Below are 23,736 nucleotides of genomic sequence, written 5' to 3'. Positions count from 1 at the left end.
AGAAGGTGAAATTAAGGAAACAATTCCATTTATCATTGCAATGAAAAGAATAAAATACTTAGGAATAGATCTACCTAAAGGAACAAAAGACCTATAGATAGAAAAGTATAAAACACTGATGAAAGACATCAAAGATGACATAAATAGATGGAGAAATATACCACGTTCACGAATCGGAAGAATCAATATAGTGGAAATGAGTATAATACCCAAAGCAATTTATAAATTCAATATAATCCCTATCAAGCTACCAATGGTATTTTTCAGAGAACTAGAACAAATTATTTCACAATTTGTATGGAAATACAGGTAACCTCGAATAGCCAAAGCAATCTTGAGAAAGAAGAATGGAACTGGAGGAATCAACCTGCCTGACTTCAGGCTATAGTACAAAGCTACTGTCATCAAGACAGTATGGTCCTGGCACAAAGACAGAAATATAGATCAGTGGAAAAAAAATAGAAAGCTCAGAGATAAACCCATGCACCTATGGACACCTTATCTTTGACGAAGGAGACAAGATTATACAATGGAGGAAAAGACAATCTCTTTAACAAGTGGTGCTGGAAAAAATGGCCAACAACTTGTAAAAGAATGAAACTAGAACACTTTCTAACACCATACACAAAAATAAACTCAAAATGGATTAAAGATCTAAACATAAGACCAGAAACTCTAACACTCCTAGAGGAAAACATAAGCAAATCCCTCTCCGACATAAACGACAGCAGAATCCTCTCCCAGAGTAATGGAAATAAAAGCAAAAATATACAAATTCGACCTAACTAAACTTAAAAGCTTTTGAACAACGAAGGAAACTATCAGCAAGGTGAAAAGACACACTTCAGAATGGGAGAAATTTATAGCAAACGAAGCAACTGACAAATAATTAATCTCAAAACCATACAAGTAACTCCTGTAGCTCAATTCCAGAAAAATAAACGACCCAATCAAAAAATGAGCCAAAGACCTAAACAGACATTTCTCCAAAGAAGACATACAAATGGCTAACAAACACATGAAAAGGTGCTCAACATCACTCATCATCAGAGAAATGCAAATCAAAACCACGATGAGGTACCATCTCACACCAGTCAGAATGGCCGCTATCCAAAATCTACAAACAATAAATTCTGGAGAGGGTGCAGAGAAAAAGGAACCCTCTTACACTGATGGTGGGAATGCAAACTAGTACAGCCACTACGGAGAACAGTGTGGACATTCCTTAAAAAAAAAACACAACAGAATAGAACTGCCATATGAACCAGCAATCCCACTGCTGGGCATACACGCCGAGGAAACCAGAATGGAAGGAAACACGTGTGCCCCAATGTTCATCGCAGCACTGTTCACAATACCCAGGACCTAGAAGCAACCTAGATGTCTATCAGCAGAAGAATCGATAAGAAAGCTGTGGTACATATACATAATGGAATATTACTCAGCTATTAAAAATAATGCATTTGAATCAGTTCTAATGAGGTGGATAAAACTGGAGCCTATTATACAGAGTGAAGTAAGTTAGAAACAAAACACCAATACAGTATACTAACACATATATATGGAATTTAGAAAGATGGTAATGATGACCCTATATGCGAAACAGAGAAAGAGACACAGATGTAAAGAACAGTCTTTTGGTCTCCGTTGGAGAAGGTAAGGTTCGGATGATTTGCGAGGGTAGTGTTGATAGGTGTATATCATTCTATGTGAAGCAGATCGCTGATCCAGGTTCCATGCATGAGACCAGGTCCTCACGGGTGGTGCACTGGGATGACCCTGAGGGATAGGATGGGGAGGGAGGTGGGAGGGGGGTTCTGGATTGGAAACACATATGCACCTGTGGCTAATTCATGGAGATATTGGCAAAAACCACTACAATATTGTAAAGTAATTAGCCTCCAATTAAAATAAATAAATCAATTAAAAAAACAATTCAAGACCTATGTGAGCACATAAAAATAAAATAAAATATACAGCAACAGATTTTCGTATCATTTTAGAATGATTCACATAAGTAAATCTGACTTTGACATTCCTCAGGTAGGCACCTTGATATAGCATATGTTTGCCAATCACTCAGTCATGTCCTACTCTTTGTCAACCCATGGACTCTAGCCCTCCAGGCTCCTCTGTCCATGGAATTCTCAGGCAAGAATACTGGAGTGGGTTGCCAGTTCCTTCTCCTGATATAGCACATAGGACTTTTCTAAATTCCTCTTCAAATGAAACATGCATTACTTGTATTTGCCAAGTTTAACAAATAAATGTTTGACATTCATTTGGTAACTAAATTGGTTCAGAACAGCAAGATCAGCATAGCCATACTCTGAGTGTTTTGCTCATTCATGATGAACTGCAATCATTATTCTACAAGTAAGCTGTAGAATTTTACTTTTAAAGAAAAATCTTAGCAAGTAGCCCAGGTATCATACTTAGATATTTCAGATACAGACAGAATAAACAGTCAAGAAGTATAGTCAACTAAACAGAACCAGGACAGAGCAGATTTGAAAATCATAAACACTTATGATTAACTTCTAATATAATAACTTCAATTATTTCTACCACAAATTTCAATTAACTGTTAAACTGAAGTTTTTGTTTGATTTCATACCATTATCAGAGGGTTATTCTCATGTGAGTTAGAAGAATAAGATGAGATAACAGCCAAGAGAATAAGGAGAAAATGGGTCTCTGGTCAACCTGCTAGTTCAAAAATTAGTCCCTGATATGAGAATATAAAAAATCTTTCAATTCTAAAGTGAATATTTAAAATAATATACACAATCACTGCACTCCACAGATATGGAGTTAAGGTTGAAGAAAAGGTTATTTGCCCAAAGTTACACAAAAATGCACTTGGGCTAAAAACCAGTCTCAAAATTGAATCTTGCATGAGAGCTTGCCTTTTGTTCTGCCCATTCTTTCAGGGAACATTCTGGAGGAATATTGACATGCAGTGATTAAGCCCACAAAGATCTCAAGAGTCAGAAACTTTCTTTGTTTGAATCTCAGATCTGTCCCTTATCGTCTTACCTGAATGTCGGTTTTCTTATCCATTAAATAGGAATGAAATAGTACTTACAAACTTAGATATTTGTTGAAGAAATAAAATGACTGGAAGAAAAGCATTCTTCACACATATGTGTAACAAACAAAAGTGCATTGTAGTTTTTTCTTTAATTGGAAATGTATAGTTGTGTAAATAAAAAAATACTATTTCATCACATTAGATAAATAATTTATGTGGTCTTACATTTAGATCTTTAATCCATTTTGAGTTTAATTTGGTGTATGGTGTTAGAATATGTTCTATATTATTCAGCTATAAAAAAACACATTTGAGTCAGTTGTAATGAGGTGGATGAAACTGGAGACTATTACATAGTGTGAAGTAAGTCTTGAAAGAGAAACACCAATACAGTATATTAACACATATATATGGAATTTAGAATGATGGTAATGATGATCTTATATGCAAGGCAGCAAAAGAGACACAAATGTAAAGAACAGACTTTTGGACTATGTGGGAGAAGGGGAGGGTGGGATGATTTGAGAGAATAGCATGGAAACATGTATATTACCATATGTAAAATAGATGACCAGTGCAAGTTTGATGCATGAAGCAGGGCACTCAAAGCCCATTCTCTGGGACAGCCTAGAGGCAGGGGGTGGGGAGGGAGGTGGGAGGTAGTTCAGGATGGGGAGACACATGTGCATCCATCTGTGATTCATGTCAATATATGGCAAAAACCATCACAATATTTTAAAGAAATTACCCTCTAATTAAAATAAATTAATTAATTAAAAAATAAATATATAAATAAATAAATCATTATTTAGTTTCTGAAATGGCAAAGATAAATTTATTTGTGTCCATCTCAGATCATTGGGAAAATTTCCTCCACATACATGTACATTCATGTACACGCCGAGAAATAAACCACAAAGACCTGAAATTGGAGCTAAATTTTATTGATAAGATTAACAAATTCTGGTTAGGTTTTTATTTGTAAGAACATGTGTGTGTGTGTGTGTGTACATGTTAAGTGACTTCAGTTGTGTCTGACTCTTTGCAATCCTATGAACTGTAGCCCTCAAGCTCCTCTGTCCATGGGATTCTCCAGGCAAGAATAAGGGAGTGAGTTGCCATTTCCTCCTCCAGGGGATCTTCCTGACCCAAGGATCGAACCCATGTCTCTTGCATCTCCTGCATTGGTCAACAGATTCTTTACCAATAGTGCCACCCGGGAAGCCTTACCTTAAATATATGTGATTCATAAATAGTTGAAACAAAGGAGTGCACATTTACCTTCCATTATTTGATGTAGGGCTTTTCCCTTTTCTTTAGATATATGTTCACCAGTTACTCATACACCAGTTAGAGTCATGCATCATCTTTATTACACAAACCGCATCCATATTACATAGTCTGCAACTGCCAGTTTTGAATCCCATAAAATACAATGTGTATTTAGCAGTCTTGAAAAGCTTTATGAATGTGAAATTTTATAGTACATTTTCTGAATCTTCTGCTCTTATGTTACTTAGACATACTTCTCTGACAAATCTTAGTGAAAATTGCCCTTTACAATTCTTTCTGAAAAGTTCAATTTGATCTTCTTTGAAGCAATTATTTTATATTCATATTGTATTAGTTAGCATAAGATTTTAATTAAATGAAATAAATTTAAAAGTAAGTGTAGTGATATTAGCATGTCTGTGAACACATATCTAACTTTTCCTAAGCATAAAACTCCTTTTGGCAGCAAAAAAGTAAATGGAAGTAGCAGCATTCTAATTAGGTACATACAACTTACAGAGGTCAAAAGTCAATATGTTTTATTCATGGAAACAAAAAATGAAATTTGTTTGACCAATGAACTGGTTAAGCAGAGGTCTGTCAAAAAAGTTTTTAATTTATTAATGTTTGCATACTTGATATATCAAAGTAGGACATCTGATTATGGCAAATATCAATGAAATTTAACACTATATTTACATATCTAAACTGAAATTTTGATGAAATGTCATTACAATACATTTCATCATTCTAATGTCTAAAGAAGTTTGTTTCCAGTTTGTGTGCATCCATCACAGCTATTTAACTGCTACCTAACAGCTGCACCACCCTTTAATCAGAGATACAAGGCTTTAAATGAAAAAAGTACATATGAATTATTTTTAGAGTAGTTAAAGTGAATGCACCTCGAATTTGCATGTGCAAATGGATGACCTGTGGGATCTTACTAATGGAGATTCTTTTTCAGTAAATTGTCATATTATATATATATATATATATATATATATATATATATATATATATATATATATTTACCACAGTCAAAAAAAGAAAAAGGCAAAAAAATTATATTGACACCAAGTACCACTCCAGGCCAATGTTATCATTTACTCTGGGAATAGAGCATGAAAATGGTATTTTTGCTAAATTATCCAGTGGATTAAATGTGTAGGTTAATTGGAGAACCAGGATTTAAACAGAAAAACTTAAAAAATGCCTTCCAATCATTTACCACTTGAGTTCTTTTAAGAATCCCTTAAAAAGAAATGGATTAGCCCTCATAGTCAACAAAAGAGTCTGAAATGTAGTACTTGGGTGCAGTCTCAAAAACTACAGAAAGATTTCTGTTCATTTCCAAGGCAAACCATTCAATATCACAGTAATCCAAGTCTATGACCCAACCACTAATGTTGAAGAAGCTGAGGTTGAATGGTTCTATCAAGACCTACAAGACCTTCTAACACCAAATAAAGAGGTCCTTTACATCATAAGGGGCTGGAATACAAAAGTAGGAAGTCAAGAGATACCTGGAATAACAGGCAATTTTGACCTTGGAGAAAAAATGAAACAAGGCAAAGGTTAACAGAGTTTTGCCAAGAGAACACATTGGTTATAGAAAACAGCCTCTTCCAACAACACAAGTGATAATTCTACACATGGACATCACCAGATGGTCAATACCGAAATCAGATTGATTATATTCTTTGCAGCCAAAGATGGGGAAGCTCTAGAGAGTCTGCAAAATCAAGACTGGGATCTGACTGTGGTTCAGATCATGAACTCCTTATTGCCAAATTCAGAATTAAATTGAAGAAAGGAGGGAAAACCACTAGACCATTCAGGTATGACCTAAATCAAATCTCTTAAGATTGATTATACAATGGAATTGACAAATAGATTCAAGGGATTAGATCTCATAGACAGAGGGCCTGAAGAACTATGGACAGAGGTTCCTGACATTGTACAGAAGACGGTGATCAAAACCATCCCCAATAAAAAGAAATGCAAAAAGACAAAAGTGTTGCCTGAGAAGACTTTACAAATAGCTGAGAAAAGAAGAGAAATGAAAGGCAAAGGAGAAAAGGAAAGATACACCCATCTGAATGTAGTATTCCAAAGAATAGCAAGGAGAGATAAGAAAGCCTTCCTCAGTGATCAATGCAAGAAATAGAGGAAAACAGCAGAATAGGAAAGACTAGTGATCACTTCAAGAAAATTAGAGATACTAAGGAACATTTCATGCATAGAAGGACACAATAAAAAACAGAAATGATATAGACCTAACAGAAGCAGAAGATATTAAGAAGAGATGGAAATAATACGCAGAAGAACTATGCAAAAAAGATCATAATGACCCAAATAACAATGAAGGTATGATTACTCATCTAGAGACAGGCATCCTGAGTGTGAAGTCAAGTGGGCCTCAGGTAGCATCACTATGAAGAAAGCTAGTGGAAGTCATGGAATTCCAGTTGAGCTATTTCAAGTCCTAAAAGATGATGCTGTTGAAGTGCTGCTCTCAACATGCCAGCAAATTTGGAAAACTCAACAGTGGCCACAGGACTGGAAAATGTAAGTTTTCATTCCAATCCCAAAAAAAGGTAATGCCAAAGAATGTTCAAACTACTGCACAATTGCACTCATCTCACATGCTAGCAATGTGATGCTCAAAATTCTCCAAGCTAGGCTTCAACAGTACATGAACCAAGGACTTCCAGATGTTCAAGCTGGTTTTAGAGAAGGCAGAGGAAGCAGAGATCAAATTGCCAACATCTGTTGCATCATAGAAAAAGCAATATAATTCCAGAAAAACATTTACTTCTGCTTCATTGACTATGCTAAAGCCTTTGACTGTGTGGATCACAACAAACTGTGGAAAATTCTTCAAGAGATGGGAATACCAGGCCACTTTACCTGCCTCCTGAGATATCTGTATGCACTACAAGAAGCAACAGTTAAAACATGGAACAAGGGACTGTTTCCAAATTGGGAAAGGAGTACGTCAAGGCTGTATATTGTTACCCTGCTTATTTAACTTATATGCAGTGTACATCATGTGAAATTCCTGGCTGGATGAAGCACGAGCTAGAATCAAGATTGCTGGGAGAAATATCAGTAACCTCAGATATGCAGATGACACCATCCTTATGGCAGAAAGCAAAGAGGAACTGAAGAACCTCTTGATGAAAGTGAAAGAGGAGAGTGAAAAAGCTGGCTTAAAACTCAACATTCAGAAAACTAAGATCCTGGCATCTGGTGCCATCACTTCATGGCAAATAGATGGGAAAACAATGGAAACAGTGACACTTTATTTTCTTGGGCTCCAAAATTATTGCAGATGGTGACTGTGGCCATGAAATTAAAAGACGCTCACTTCTTGTAAGAAAAGTTATGACCAACCTGCTGCTGCTGCTGCTGCTAAGTCGCTTCAGTCGTGTCCGACTCTGCGCGACCCCATAGACGGCAGCCCACCAGGCTCCCCTGTCCCTGGGATTCTCCAGGCAAGAACACTGGAGTGGGTTGCCATTTCCTTCTCCAATGCATGAAAGTGAAAAGTGAAAGTGAAGTCGCTCAGTTGTGTCCGACTCTTAGCTACCCCATGGACTGCAGCCTACCAGGCTCCTCCGTCCCTGGGATTTTCCAGGCAAGAGTACTGGAGTGGGGTGCCATTGCCTTCTCCAATGACCAACCTAGACAGATATTAAAAAGCAGAGACATTAACTTTGCCAACATAGGTCCATATAGTCAAAGCTGTAGTTTTTCGAGTAGCAATGTATGCATGTGAGAGTTTGACCATAAAAAAGCTGAGTGCCAAAGAATTGATGCTTTTGAACTGTGGTGTTGAAGATTCTTGAGACTTCTTTGGACTGCAAGTATAGGTCAAACCAGCCAACCCTAAAGTAAATCAGTCCTGGGTAGTCATTGGAAGGACTGATGAAGCTGAACTTCCAATAATTTGGCCATCTGATGTGAAGAACTGACTCATTAGAAAAGACCCTGATGCTGGGAAAGATTGAAGGCAAGAGAAGTGTACGACAGAGGATGAGATTGTTGGATGGCATCACCAACTCAATGGACATGAGTTGAGCAAGCCCCAGGAGTTCGTAAAGGACAGGGAGTTGGTAAAGACAGGGGCTGCATGCTGCAGTCCATGGTGTTGCAAATAGTTGGACACGACTGGGTAACTAAACTGACTGAGGAATGAAGGAGGTGCTCCTCTCGTGGCTCCGGGTGTAAAAAAAATCTGCCTACAATACAATAGACCCAGGTTAGATGCTTGGGTCAGGAAAATCCCCTGGAGAAGAGCATGATTACCCCCTCCATTATTCTTGTTTGGAGAATTCCATGGACAGAAGATCCTGGTGGGCTACAGTCCATGGGGTCACAGACAGTCGGACACAAGTAAGCAACTAACATACACACACACACACACACACGAATGAAGGTAAAGTTTTTATCTTTGATTCCATCAGTTCTTTTTGTCACGAGGTAAGAAAATGCATTTTTCTAAGGAGGCACATTCTCAAAACTGTGTAAAGAAACAGAAAATCCTTCATGATAAGAAAAGCAAAGAAGCTTGGTTAATAGTAATTAATTTGATTAAGAGCCAAAATTTTCTGGCATTGTAATTTGTTTGAAAGTGAAGTGAAAGTGAATGTCGCTCAGTTGTGTACGACTCGTTGTGACCCCACAGATTATACAGTCCATAGAATTCTTCAGGGCAGAATACTGGAGTGGGTAGTCTTTACCTTTTGTTTATGGTCGTCTATTTAACATTATTTCTTTGAAGATCACAAAATACTTTACAAGACAGATGAAAAGCAAGATTTTCCTTTTAATCATGTCAAATTCTTGGGCTAAATTCAATGATTTTAAAATTCTCAAAATAAAGGAAACAGGGAGGCAATCAGGATTTATTCAAATAGGTATTAGAGTTTCATCTGCTAATTATATCATAACATTTTTATGAATCTGAGAGTATTCATAGAACTGATATGAAAGCTGAAGAACAGTTAAAAATGTTTTATCACACATGGATATGTGAATTCTATTGTATGTTAATATTATCTGTGTATGATATGTATGGGCTTCCCTGGTGGCTCAGTGGTAAAGAATCTCTCTGCCAATGCAGGAGATGTGAGTTAGATCCCTGAATCAGGAAGAATCCCTGGAGAAGGAAATGGCAACTCACTCCAGTATTCTTGCCTGAGAAATTTCATGGACAGAGGAGCCTAGTGGACTACAGTCTGATTCATGTATAGACACATTTAGCAAAACAAAACGTTTAACAAAACAAAGAATATGAGCATCAGGATCAGATTGTCTGAGTCCAGAAATAAGCAGTTTTGTAAGCCTGGGTAGATTTAACCACTCATTTTTTGAGTTCTTTAACATGCACTGTAAAATCTTCCTGTGGGAACAAAGATGAATTCATCCTGACAGAGTATATAGAAATGCTATTTGAGCACTAAGGTTCAAAACTGAGATGACCTAAAAGCAAAGCAAAATACAGATAATATGAGATATTACTTGGTGCATTTGTATGTCTTCCTTCTTTTACTTCTGTATCCTTGCTTTTGTTATTATCTCTGTCCAGCTTTTAGAAGTTCCCTGACATACTTAGAGAATGACTCATAGAGAATTATAATTGTTGAATATTTATAGAGATGTCAATGTTTATAATAGTATTTGAGGTACAAAAGTTCCTCTTTTAGATCTATCTTAAAAATGTGACCGGTAATGATACATCTTATGCAGTATTAAATATTAAAATTGGGATTATACATTAATGATAAAGACCAAGTGACTTCCTTGATTGCTAAGTCAATGGAAACTAGAGAAATTACTTAGTTTTCTTGCTTTGTAATAAACATTTGATTTGTACTCCTGCATGCCACAAAGATGCAGTATATAGAAGTGATAGAAAATATAGTTATGAAATCTATTCTGAATTTGGTCTTAATTAACATTACTTTATGAAAATATAAGATGGTGAACTCTTGTTTCAGTTGTTTAAAGTATAAATATGTATTGACCTTACAAAATACGTTGTCAGTAGAAGTTACATATCAAGTAAGGAGTGTAGTTATAGATATTTGAAAACTGAGTCCATGATCTTTCTACTTAGTTGTCAAATTTAGATACCTTAAAAATGCTATCAAATTCAAAAGTCAAAATGGAATCGCCCCAACTATTTAGTCAACAAAATGAAAATCTTTTTCTATTTTGTGGTACTACATTTAGTATCTTTTAGACATTTCCCTATTGTCTCATAAATTATTTCTGATACAATATAGAGTGTTCTTTGAAAATCAAAGAAGGCATTTCCTTCATTTGAAATAGTATTTAAAATATTTACAGTCTAAAATTTAAGATTTGTAAAGTGATTGCAAGTATAGTAATTCAAGTGAAATTTGCCTGAACTCTAGTTTTTTGACTGTTGTAATATTAATATTTTAAATGATTACACCCTACTTGCTATATAGATATAGATAAATGTATGGAGACAAAGAGTTAGGTGTTTTATTATATTCTAAAATTTAAAGTACCAATAATAGTTCCATTGAGCTGATTTTCTATGATCTGTAGGGGTAACTTGGATCAATCACCTATAATGAAGTGACACCTAGCTTGCTCATTTTAAAGCAATTCACTGTGGTTAAGCCATTTAGACAGCAAACCAATGATAGAAGGACAAACCGCTCAACAGTGCTAAACAGAGACCTGTACATTAGCATGCCTTCCATTAGATACATATTTTTCAATAGAATATAAGTGCCAGGTGATTTGGGAACACTGTTTTTTTTTTAACAAAAGTATTCTCAATACATAGAAAGACCTGAAACATAATAAATGATAATTTTTTTTGGTATAATGAATATCAGAGATGTTTTATTTGGTATTTTAGATTTGAGAATTCAACCTAAACAAAGTAGAGTCAGCAAAAAGTGTTCTTTCTTCTTTGAAGATTAAAAATCATAGAGGATGTAGGGTTCCAGAAGCTCTAATTGGAGGAGTACCCATGATTTGGCAAACCAAAGCAGTGATGCAGAAGGATGTTCATTATAACAGAAATAGGTTATACAAAAGTCTGACAAAAAAGCCATTTAGAAAATTTGTCTGAAAAAGGTGAGAAGTGGGTTAGATACAAGCATATACTACAGAATTTTATCTTTCACCCTTCGATTTTGTTTTGTTAATTTTCGCTGAGCTCGAATTAGAGTAACAGGGTGATTGTGGCATACTGACATTCAAAGGCTTCAACATGTTTTCATTCACTCGACAAATATTTGTCAAATATTTAATCATGCCAGACGCTATTCTAGGTTACTCTTTGTGTAAGCTTCTCCTAAATATACCATAGTATGTTAGCCTTAAACAAACAAGCAAAAAATTACCAACAGTATTGTGAGAGAACTTATTAATAAATTACTACATGCTCATAAATGTATATTTTTGCCTCAGAATATGTTTGGATTTTGATTATGCATGGCATGAAAATCGTCTCACTTATGTAAAGTATTTGTTCTTTGAGACGTTTTTGGTCAAGAATTTACACATATTTATTAATATTTTTAGGTTTAATGTCACCATGTTTATTTATTAGTGTTAGGACTGCATTCTATTATATGTTTATGACTCCTAAAGTTATCGATTTAGATTATATAGTTAATTTTAAATTATATCTTCTTTCTAATGTATCTCATTTAAATTATATGAACTAAAGAGTGAAATGATAGCTGGGAATGTTTGGTGTTCATTCTTGAAAGTGCCAATTTTTCAAAATGAAAGTTTTATGACAGGTCTTTGGGGTTTATTGATAACCATTTATGATGTTATGTTGGAAATATGTGTGGGTGGGTGGGTGTGTGTGAGTTGCTCAGTTGTGTCCAACTCTGTGTGACCCCAAGGACTGTAGCCCAGCTAGGTTCCTCTGTCCATGGAATTCTCCAAGCAAGAATACTGGAGTGGGTTGCCATTCCCTTCTCTGGGGATCTTCCCCACCCAGGGACCAAAGCTGGGTCTCTGAATGATACATTAGCTTTGTTTATAGGAAATAAAGTTTTAAAAAATTAGAAATGCATGCATATTTATTTCAAAACCACATATCAAATTCTTCTTTCAACTTAGTCAAGCTAAAGGAAAAATCTATATTGTAAAAACAAAACAAAACAACTTTTAGTAGGAAAAGCACTCTGTTCTTAGACCTTATTTAAATCAAGTAGCATTTATTATTTAAAATATGAGTATGTTTATCTTTCTCTTCACATTTGAAATTCAGGTATAATATTTCAAATTACAGGGAAAAGATCAAATTGTTCTATTAGAAACAAACATTGTGGTTTGAATACTTAATTTAATCACAAAATTTCCCTTTAATTTTTATAAACAAAAGTACTTGTAGAACTTGAATTTAATTTAATGAAATAAAAATCCAAATTTTATTTTATTTTATTTAAGAAAATACTGTAGAATCACTTTTAGAATTTTTTCAGTGAGTTTTAACTGTGCAAAATGAGTGAACACTGGTTACTTCTCTGCATGATCCAGTAAAGCATAGAAACAGAACAGGAAAATAGTGCTACTTAGGAATCAGGGTATAGAAAGAATATCGTAGAATGTCCCTTTTACACATTCTGTGTCATAGTGGTTCATCTGAGTATAATGAACATTAGAGGATTAGATAGGATTGGCATACATTTTAAATAAATGGCTTGGTTGGTCAGGCTTTAGATTCTTTTAGACCAAATTTCAGTTAGATTCTTAGCAATATTAATCTACATATTTGACACAATTTGTATATTGGTTCCCTACCCTAACTAGCAGAAACATTATCATTTTACATCTGAAGAAACTTAACTAAGTAAAGAGAGAGATTAATTCTTAGTATCTCATGCAAATACAGAATCAAATGTATATCTATATGGAAGATTTATTTTTCCTTTCTTATTATGTAAAAAGTAGATCTTAGGTAATATTTTAATCTTAGGTGACATGCTTTTATTTTGAAAATACCAAAATATAATATTTATGTTTTGAGTATTCAAAAAGCCATAACTTTGAATCTGTGCCTTCTAATCATGAAGCGCAGATGATTTCTAAGGCAGATAGCATTTGGTTTATTCAAAAAACATTTTAGCATGTCTTATGCAGTCAGTTAATCTGTCAGACTGGTAACATAAATTCTTCATACTCCTCCTCTTCCTGTGCATTAAACTTTTATTTAATTCAGTTTGAAATAATTTCTACACTTTATTTCCTTTTCATGTTTGTGGCACTGTCTTTTACTTTTTGTTCTTTGTTGACATAAAATATTTATCAATGTATCATCTAAAAAAGATTGTTTCTGCACAATAGTTACCCAGTGTTTCATCACACGGAAAATATCTTGCTTACTCCTAAAATCTATAGCCAGATTTCCATATGTCAGGTTTATCCTTTGACATTTGAAATACAAAACTAAGTAAACTTATGGATATCAATTCTGTGTGGATATTACTATTAAACACTTAATTTTAAAATGATTTAGATCTAAACTAAAAAAATGTTTCTTTTGATATTAAACAAACATTAATTTGGATTTTATTTCCTTCTTTTAACCGTCCTAATGGAAATATAGGTCTTCTAATACATTTATGGCTTCCGAGGCATCTCAGTGGTAAAGATTTTGCCTGCCAATGCAGGAGGTACATGTTTGATCCCTGAGTCAGGAAGATCTCCTGGATAAAGAAATGGCAACGCACTCTAGTATACCTGCTAGGATAATACCATGGACAGAGGAACATGGAGGGCTACAGTTCATGGGGTCACAAACACTTGGACACAACTGAATGACTGAGCACAACACATTTAGTTTTCATTTTTTTTTCTTCAATATAATGTTACAAATAGTTAAAAAATAAAACTACCCTGAGACAATTTTTTAAGAAATGACCTATTGTTTCAAGGTTAACTCCTTTCTGCAAACATTAAAATTCAACATGTGAAGAGCCAGTTAGTTCCAAGAATTAAAGTTTCTGCCAAAGCTTGTGTTCTGTACTATCATCACAAAAGTCTCAGTAAAATATATATTAGAGAGAAAGAAATAGAAAATAAACAAAAAGATTCCAATTATTCAAAAATATCAACTTGGTACTATGATTAAACTGGTATTAATTCACTGTGATTACAAGAAGTCACAACTTTCTAAGTGCTGACATAGCATATGAGAAGATGAAAACATATTAATAAAGAGAATCATCAAGTCAGATGGCACTTTGAATACCATACATTTTCTTTCATTTTTGCCTTCTTAAATATGTGATCTGGAGAAGGCAATGGCAAACCACTCCAGTATTCCTGTCTGAAGAACCCCATGAACAGAGGAGTCTGGTGGGCTACAGTCCGTGGGAGTCGCAAAATATGTTATATGTAAATACTGAGATACATCTCTCTAAATTGATGCGATGGGAAAAATAATACCATCAATTAATAATGTTCACTGTCTTTCTCATTTTGCAGAGAATTTTAAAGTAAAATTAATAGAACATTGCTTTAGAGAACTATATAATATTTATTGATAGTGAAAGGCAGAATTTTATAGAAATTAGTTCATATTTCTTATGGATTTTTAAAAACTCTGCTTCTGTGTATGAAAATGTACCAACCTCTGCCCAAAATAGAATTAAAGCAGATATTTTTGAAATGGTTATTTTATGAACTATTTCCTTTCTTGGTTTTCTATTTCATATATTATATATATATATATGCATATGTAATAAGAAACATCCATAATATATTTATAATATAAATATAGATGTTCATATAGTATAAATGTTTCTCCAGTGAAATATCTTTGTCTTTAACCTGTACCTTAAATGGCATGCAGAGCCTAATATTTTTAACAATGCATATATGTATATATACAAGGACAAAGTACTCTGTAGAATTCACAAAATTGATTTCCACTAATGAAATAATAACTTCAATGTTTTAGTAAAAGCCATTCCCTGATATCTTGTCCACTTATTCTATACAGAGATTTTAATTACCTACTGTTTTCTTCCTACTACAGCAAATTTTTAAATTAATTTGTTATAGAACAAACAGGTTGGTGAAAATATGAGAGAAAAGTTTCAAAAGCTTTTTAATCTAAAAAGTAACTCCTTTTTAAAGAAACAAATTATTATATTCTAGTACATGTCTCCAGATGTTATTAAGGTTTATCTCTTATTTTTCTATGTGTACAACTCATATAGGTTGTTGACAAGCCACATAAAGCTTCTAAAATTGGATAATGTGATTAAAAGCAAATCATAATAAATTTTACAAAGAAAAGATTAAAAAATTAAATCCTCTAGTAGTGTACAAATTGTATACTATTATACCTGAGAGGCATATATTTTGTATGCATTAAATCAAGCAAAGAGACATGCTTCAAAAATCAATTTCTCTATGAACTCAAAGACCAGATACACCATCAAGTCTTATTTTAAAATGGTCTTAATTTAGAATTCATTCACTCAAGAACAGATTGAGTGTTAAAAGGTGTGAAATGTTTGAGAGCTGCAATTGTCTCAAACATTTTGGAGAGCTTAGAGACATATTTCAGAAATATTGATTTTTTGTGTGTTTTCTTTGTCAGATGAAAAAAATAATGCATCCAGCCCTCAGGCTTTTGTTTTAGAATTTCTCAAGATCATTTACATTTGCATTATTTTCAAAACTGCTTCATACATTTCTCAAAGTAATGTAACTAGGGCCTTGGTAGGACCTTTCAATGAACTATGAAACCATTTATATTACCACTTTTGCTTTCTTGAAAAGTTCAAAGTTCTTCATATTTCAGTTTTCTTGAGAGTTTCTGTTTGTTTTTGTTTTTGAGGTTGGGAGTAGTCTGTACAATTTTTTTTTTAATTACACTGGATTTTTTTTCTTTGCCCAAAAGATACATGTATAGAAATTTTAATATACAGAGATGAGAAATTTGCATTGGCAACAGTGCTTTTGTTGTAAGTAAGATACACATTATACTAATCACCCTGCAGCTTTTGCATCTGTAGTCTTAATGTTTCACATGATATGAACAGAAAATGTGATTTGAGCTTCTATTTTGTGGTTCAGACTTTATGCAATCTTCAGTTCAGTTCAGTCGCTCAGTTGTGTCCAACTCTTTGCTACCCCATGAACCGCAGCACACCAGGTCTCCCTGTCCATCACCAACTCCCGGAGTCCACCCAAATCCATGTCCATTGTGTCGGTGATGCCATCCAACCATCTCATCCTCTGTCTTCCCTTTCTCCTCCTGCCCTCAATCTTTCACAGCATCAGGGTCCTTTCAAATGAGTCAGCTCTCCTCAACAGGTGGCCAAAATATTGGAGTTTCAGCTTCAACATCAGTCCCTCCAATGAACACCCAGAAGTGATCTCATTTAGGATGGACTGATTGTATCTCCTTGAGTCCAAGGGACTCTCAAGAGTCTTCTCCAACACCACAGTTCAAAAGCACCCATTCTTCTGCACTCAGCTTTTTTATAGTCCAACTCTCACATCCATACATGACCACTGGAAAAACCATAGCCTTGACTAGATGAACCTTAGTCAGCAAAGTAATGTCTCTGCTTTTCAATATGCTGTCTAGGTTGATCATAACTTTCCTTCCAAGGAGCAAGCGTCTTTTAATTTCATGGCTGCAATCACCAGCAGCAGTGATTTTGGAGCCCAGAAAAATAAAGTCAGCCACTGTTTCCACTGTTTCCCCATCTATTTCCCATGAAGTGATGGTACCAGATGTCATCATCTTAGTTTTCTGAATGTTGACATAAGTACAGTAATGGTGTAGCTTATTAGTTTTGCAATCAACAAGAGATGCACTGAGGAGATTTGAATTATATATCAAGAAGAATTGGATCTTTTTGGCACATCTTGTAGAATGCTTTAATATTAGCATTATTCAAATAAAACTAGATATTGGCCCATTAATTTGGCATTACAATCTTCAAGTACGTTATATATATATACTGATTCTACTCTATTCTGTGACCTTCAGTACAAATTCCCATGTGGCTTGGCATAAGAATATATATGAGGAACTTGTTCGCAAAAGTTATTCCATAATAACTTGTAATATATGTTATATATTAGATTTTAGATGAATTGAATCTTGATATATCAGATTTTTCTCTATATTAGGAGGCATAATAAACACTGTAATGTACTGAGACATAGTAATGCATCAAACAAATAAATGTTTAATACTTATAGAAAACATTATCTTTCAGTTGACTATAGTGGCAGATATCTGATTACCTCCAAATGAATGAACTTTTAAGATTTCCATAAAGTAGCTTTATTTTGTGACTTAAAAAATTATACATGATAAAACAACTGCAATTACTACTGCTTTGTTGAAGTAAATGGCAGTTATAGATTGGTGCTTGATACTTGATCAACAAACATTAAGCCAACACCATCAGTTTTGTGGCGAGCTCTGTTGACATTTTAGCTATTCAAGCAGTATCTATTTATCAATATTTTTTTCAAATTTAGCTAGACGTGTCTAGAGCGTATTGGGTATTTAAACATTTGTGTTAGTATTTTGAAGGAACTATTAAAATATGATTGTATAGAGTACTACAATATGTTTTAGTATTGTTTTCATGATAAATTTTTGTAATTTTTATGTGACAAGTAGGAGCTACAATTTTTACTATGAAATGCATGTTTCCTTAATTTGAACTTTGTAGTACAAGAATCCTAGTAATTGCTTATTGTTTATTAATTATTTATTTATATTACTTAACTAATTAAGATATTTCTTCTAGTAATAATTTAGAAAATAATATTAAAAACTTAAGTATATTTCAAAGTAAGCACATACACAACCTTAAATTTTTATGTGATTATTGCATTTGTGTAAGTAAAAATAATGATACTTAGAATGCATTTACATTTATTAATACATTTATTAATAAATCAATACATTTATTATTAAATATATTGCATAATATTTCATAACCTGAGAATAATTTTCTTGGTGAAAGCAAATTTAACTTGTTAGATATATTCATTTTATTTATTAGTAAAATTTAATTTTAAGTGACATAAATGATAGAATCATTCATAATATAACTTTGGATGGATTAACAAAAATATTCGTTTCAGTCATAGTGATTCACATTGAGTCTAGTATCTCAAATGATAAGGACTATGCTTATATTTTGATCTTTCAAAAATCTCAATCAATATGAATATTTCAAAAATATCAATGATAAACCGTTTAAACATTTAGAAGCGATTGAATTTTAAAGATGCATTTGGAGTGGACTTTATTCTGTGTAAGAATCTTCATAATTATAATGAATGTATCTATTAATTTCTGTGTTAGCATCTGAGTACTTATACTGCTTTAGAGGGAGAAAATGTTTCCTTTTTTGACTATTTTTTGTGTGAGGAATTAAAGTGTCTTTTCAGAGTTGGTCCTGAAAATTTTATTCAGAATCTGCTTATTGGCCTGAATTTAAAGGAAAATTGATCTATATTTGATTTTCCTGGTTTATAAACCAATTTTCACTTTTCAGCTTGGGAGCTAAATGTCTCCTGGGATAGGTTTTAAAAATGTGTTTGTTTTCTTTTTCATTGTTGTCATGTCACTTGTTTTGCTTCTTTTATTTGTACCTCCTTACCCTTAGAAATTCTAAGTCTAGACCAAGCACATTAACTTTTTTCTGACCTTTTCAGTTATCAAATTGGAAAGGATTTTAATAACTAAGTTCTGGACCACATTTAAATTGCAGTCTTAAAAATGAAAGCAAGCACTTTATTACTTCTCTGCTTAAGGCAGCCTTTCTTTATCTCTCCAGTGCATTTAAAACTCTACATTTAAATATTATAGGAATTTTTAAAAAATATATTACAGGAATTGATTATTAATTCCAATAATAAATTAAAACATTTTGTGTGTGAGAGAGAGAGGGAGAGAGAGAGACTTATAATTGAACTAGAACTATTATTTGGATAGTGCAGGGTTGGGGAATATTATTTAGAAGATCAATCCTACCTAAAGTGTCTTGTGAAAACACTGCTATATTTTTTGTTCTCTGTTTCAGCTTGTACTACCATTCAACTACATTGCTTACAGATTAAATAACTTATGATGAAAAATAAATGTGCCATATATATGTCAACTTAAAATGCACAACTTATATATGCACAACTTAAAATGTTGTGCAATTCTCTCTAGTCCATATTATTACATAGAAACATTACTTCCACGTCTATTTTTCTGTCTCTGATCTATCCCTTCTCTCTATTTCATACATCTTTAATTTTATAATATTCAAATTTTATTCAAAATTGAGTTTTAAACATGTTCAAAATATTTAAAAGTTTTTGTTTTAGATTCATGTTATTGAATGTATTAAAAATCATTTTTACTATTAGCTTTATTTTTTTATTCATTTTAATTGGAGGCTAATTACTTTACAATATTGTAGTGGTTTTGTTCAAATCAACACATATCAAAGTGTCTATAAATATATAATTATTTTGTTTAAAAATAGACTATGCTATTTCTCTTTGATCAAGCATGATCTCACAGTGTTTGAAGGAAGTCACTTAAAAATGCAATCAGAATTTATCTGGATGACAAGTATTGATATAATGATCTTGAATTCCCCATTTCTACTTGTGAGAAATAAATGAAATTTTAGTAGAGAAAATAGCTGTATTATAGAAAAAGTGTCTTAACCAAGATAAATGCTTCTGTTGGGTCATCTAATGTTAGTGTCTGTTGATTTTTTGTTTTTTTTCCTTCATATTTTCCACATCAGATTTGGAGGAAAAGCAACCTGTGGAGTCAATATTTTCACTAAAAAGTCAATAATTTTCCTGTCGGAGTTTCCATGAGAAAAAAAAATGACTTTTAAATAGAGGGCTATGCTTTGTTATTATAGGCAATGAAACTAGAAAATCTTCTGAGTTCTTGCAAAATGTTAAGTTCAACAATACATTGCCTCTAGGGGAAGAATCAATCATTAATTCCCAAGAGGCCAGCATATAGCATAGGCTTGGTCAGATTTTAGAAAAACATACTACAGGAGACAGATATTTTATGATTTATCGGTATTCCACCTTATATATTTCAGTCATCACATTATCTGCAAAATGAAGCTGAAAATATATTGCAATATATTGCAATTTTATATTTAGTTAATATAATGTATTGGGAATAAAAGAATGCATTTATTTCTATTTAACTTTGCTAAACTCTCTTTTTAGCTTTCATTCCTGGACTAAAGAAAGGTACAGTAAAAATCAAGACAAATCATAATCATGGTGTATGTTTCATTTTAAAACAAATTTGTTTTAAGAACTTCTGCCTTTTCATTTCTCATAAAAGTTTGCAATTTCAACTGTTTGCTTCAAACACATTTTTATTATTTTTAAGTGAAACGATATCTAGGAAAGGTATTCAATCAGTTGTATGTCTTATATCACTGAATACTTTTTCCAAGTTGTGTATAATTAACTTTTAGATGTTAACGTGACCCTATAGACATTTATTTGACTTACAGTAGTTACTTTCAAATTACCTATGAATTTAATTATTAATTTCCCCTCTGACAATGTAAGCATATTCAGGATTTTGTCTGAGGATATATTAACAATATAATTCCACTTTTCTATATTTTCATTCAAAAGGATCTGTAAACCATATATGTTGTATATATGCCTAACAAAATAATCCAAGATAACAGTCTTTGTGAGCTTGTAAATAATATGCATTTTCTTTGCTGAATTAAACACACGAATTTATGTTACTTTAAGGTACGGTCAGCAAAAAACAAATATCTTTAAATATGGAGTTTAAGCAATCAGTTAAAATATATATAATTTTATTGTGCTGATAAAATTTTTAAACACTGAAAGATATTTTGTATGTTCCAAATATATTCTCTTTGTCTGTGTATATGCACTCATTTCTTTATGTACTTCATAATTCAGGATGGATCTATTATATTGTTTCATTTTACTGTTTAAGATGGTAATTCATTTCACTTCATGCACTTTATTTTAAACTATAGTTTATAGTCCATTGATATTTTGACCAAGCGGAAATAGTACTGAGAATAAATTTTTCTAAAATTCATCATAAAAATTCAAATTATAATGTAAAGAGCTTCCCCCTTATTCTTTAATTTTAACAACTATCATCAAAAATAACAGCGTGTGTTATTATTTTTTTGGTGTTTTAAATTTTTTTCAATGTTACTTTGGCGTAGTTCTCATGAACTTATATTGGATTGGCCAAAAAGTTCATTCAGGCTTTTCCATATGATGTTACGGAAGAACTCAAATGAACATTTTGGCCAACCAAATATATTTAGTTCTAATATCCATGATAAATTTTTGACTATCATCTAGCTTGAAGAATTTCATTCTAAATTTATTCCCCATGGAAGTCTTGAGTGTTCAGCATTTACATGTGTTATTCAAGTGAAAGTGGATGCATTGCATGTATTTTTCATTTTTTTTCTCTTTCTGCCTCATTAGTTTTTAGATATCCTATGATAGATACTGTTTAGCAACTACATCTATATGATAGTCATGGAAATGCATTTGTGGTTTTGATGTAAAGTCAAGGTGTTTTGATCATAACTATTCAGAGGCATAGCAGAAAGAGTGTTTGAATGTGAGACAGCACATCTTGAGTTCTAATGATAGTTCTGCACCTGACTAGATGCATACACTTGGCCAAGTCACTTGAACTCAGAGTCTTCATTTTCCTCTTTCCCTCATTAAAAAAAAATGTAGTAATCATAATTATGCTTAAGCCTCATGAGAAGTCGTGCTGCTGAAACATGACAACAAAACAACATAATAATAATAACTTTATAAAACAGTATTTGAGTGTGTACAGTTCTATACACTGTCCCTAATAATCTACAAAAGTTTTTATCTTAATACACCACTTCTATGTGTAAGTTCTACCATTTTATCCATTTTTGCAGAGGTAGAAACTGGAACAAAGAAAGGTTAAATAATATAGAAATTCATTTGATATTTTTTAAAAAGCACTCTATCTGTATGAAACACTACTATTACTTAGATGATTGAACTTTCATCAATACACTAATGAGTAATTATCATTACAATTAAACTCATATTTTAAATTGTGCTCTAATTGACTGATATTTATTAGGTATATTCATATAGCAACTTGGCTCTGCCACCAAGCTGCACTGAAAGACCATAGTACCATTTGCAGTTATGTTTTATGATAATTTTCATACCATATTTTGTATGTCCACTTTCCATCATCAGCTCACTTGAGTAGACTTGCTATTATTTCACTCACATAATGAAATTTCTTAGGCATATGCAATTAAATGTTATAATAACATATGAGAAAATAGCCCTCTGTGACTCTAATTATAAATTTCTAAAACTAAGATTATTTCATTCAATTAACTTTTCTATTGAAGGCTGACTGATTACCAGGGATAATACTGAGGTTTTTTTTCTTAAATACAAAAATATATAAGCTTTTTACCTCATAGTAAATTAGATATATATATGCAAATTCTTAGCAGTAAGAGAATTACATTGAATTCTGGTGTTCTTTACTTGTCCCCAAAGAAGAAACTGCAAATATATACTTGTCAATCCATTGAGAGCAAATTCTTTTGTACCTACTTCTGAGAAAAGGCAACATTAATAAATATACAAATTAATACCTTTCATTGAATTATCTGGCAAGTGTACTTTCTGTCTTTAGGGACATGTTTTAAAGTAACAGTGAGAGTTTCAGCTATATCAATTATATTTTCTGTTTTCACCGAAGGCTAAGGTTTGAGCAAGAGTGTCAACTGATTTGTCTCCTTGTAGTCATTTGTTCAGTTATCCAAGCTGATTTTTGGCATATTTTTTGGTGTTTTAGTACATAACTTTTACCCTTCTGACCCTCAGATAACTCTCAGGGATCTGTTCCTGAGCTGGGTTTCCATATTTATTGTTAGTACTCTAGGGTCAGCTGTAATTTAGGAGTTTATTACATTAGACTTAAAATGTTGAATTTGATTCAGGAGAAACTGTTTAAGGATGGGAGTGTGGGGGGGAAAGCCGGTTTGAGGTGGACACTTATAAGAGAGACTGAGAAAATTAATTATCTCTTGGCCAAATGAATCACCTCACTTATATTTATCTACCTACTTAGTTAATAAAAGTCTGTGAACATAAGATATAATTCATCCTTATGCATGATAGTTATGGAGTTTTTCATCTGTCAATTATTAAGAAAATTGATGTCTTTTCATAAGGTATCTTTTTTTTTCATGGCCAGGAGTTAATAAAAATGCTTGTGTAAGTTTCCAAATGAAAAATTTATGCCACAGGTCATAATATTAAATACCTCATGTTAATTTAATATCTCCATAAATTCTCATATGAAA

At 32.8% G+C, this 23,736-nt stretch overlaps 1 protein-coding gene across 4 annotated transcripts in view; it reads left to right on the top strand.

Moving 5' to 3' along the window:
- Positions 1 to 23,736, top strand: part of PCDH11X (protocadherin 11 X-linked) — an 868,063-nt gene that overhangs the window by 672,518 nt on the left and 171,809 nt on the right. The window contains exon 7 of one of the 4 annotated variants that reach the window (XM_081567463.1): positions 20,564 to 20,587. The exons of the other annotated variants lie outside the window; for them this stretch is intronic. Coding sequence (XP_081423589.1) covers positions 20,564 to 20,587 — 24 coding nt within the window. The remainder of the gene's footprint in view (positions 1 to 20,563; positions 20,588 to 23,736) is intronic. 4 annotated transcript variants of the gene reach the window in all.

Source organism: Giraffa tippelskirchi, chromosome X (assembly GCF_054371585.1).
Source record: "Giraffa tippelskirchi isolate mGirTip1 chromosome X, T2T-mGirTip1v1.2.pri, whole genome shotgun sequence".
Lineage (NCBI taxonomy): Eukaryota > Metazoa > Chordata > Mammalia > Artiodactyla > Giraffidae > Giraffa > Giraffa tippelskirchi.
Note: the sequence above shows the minus strand (reverse complement) of the source record. Positions and strands in the feature narration are given on the sequence as shown.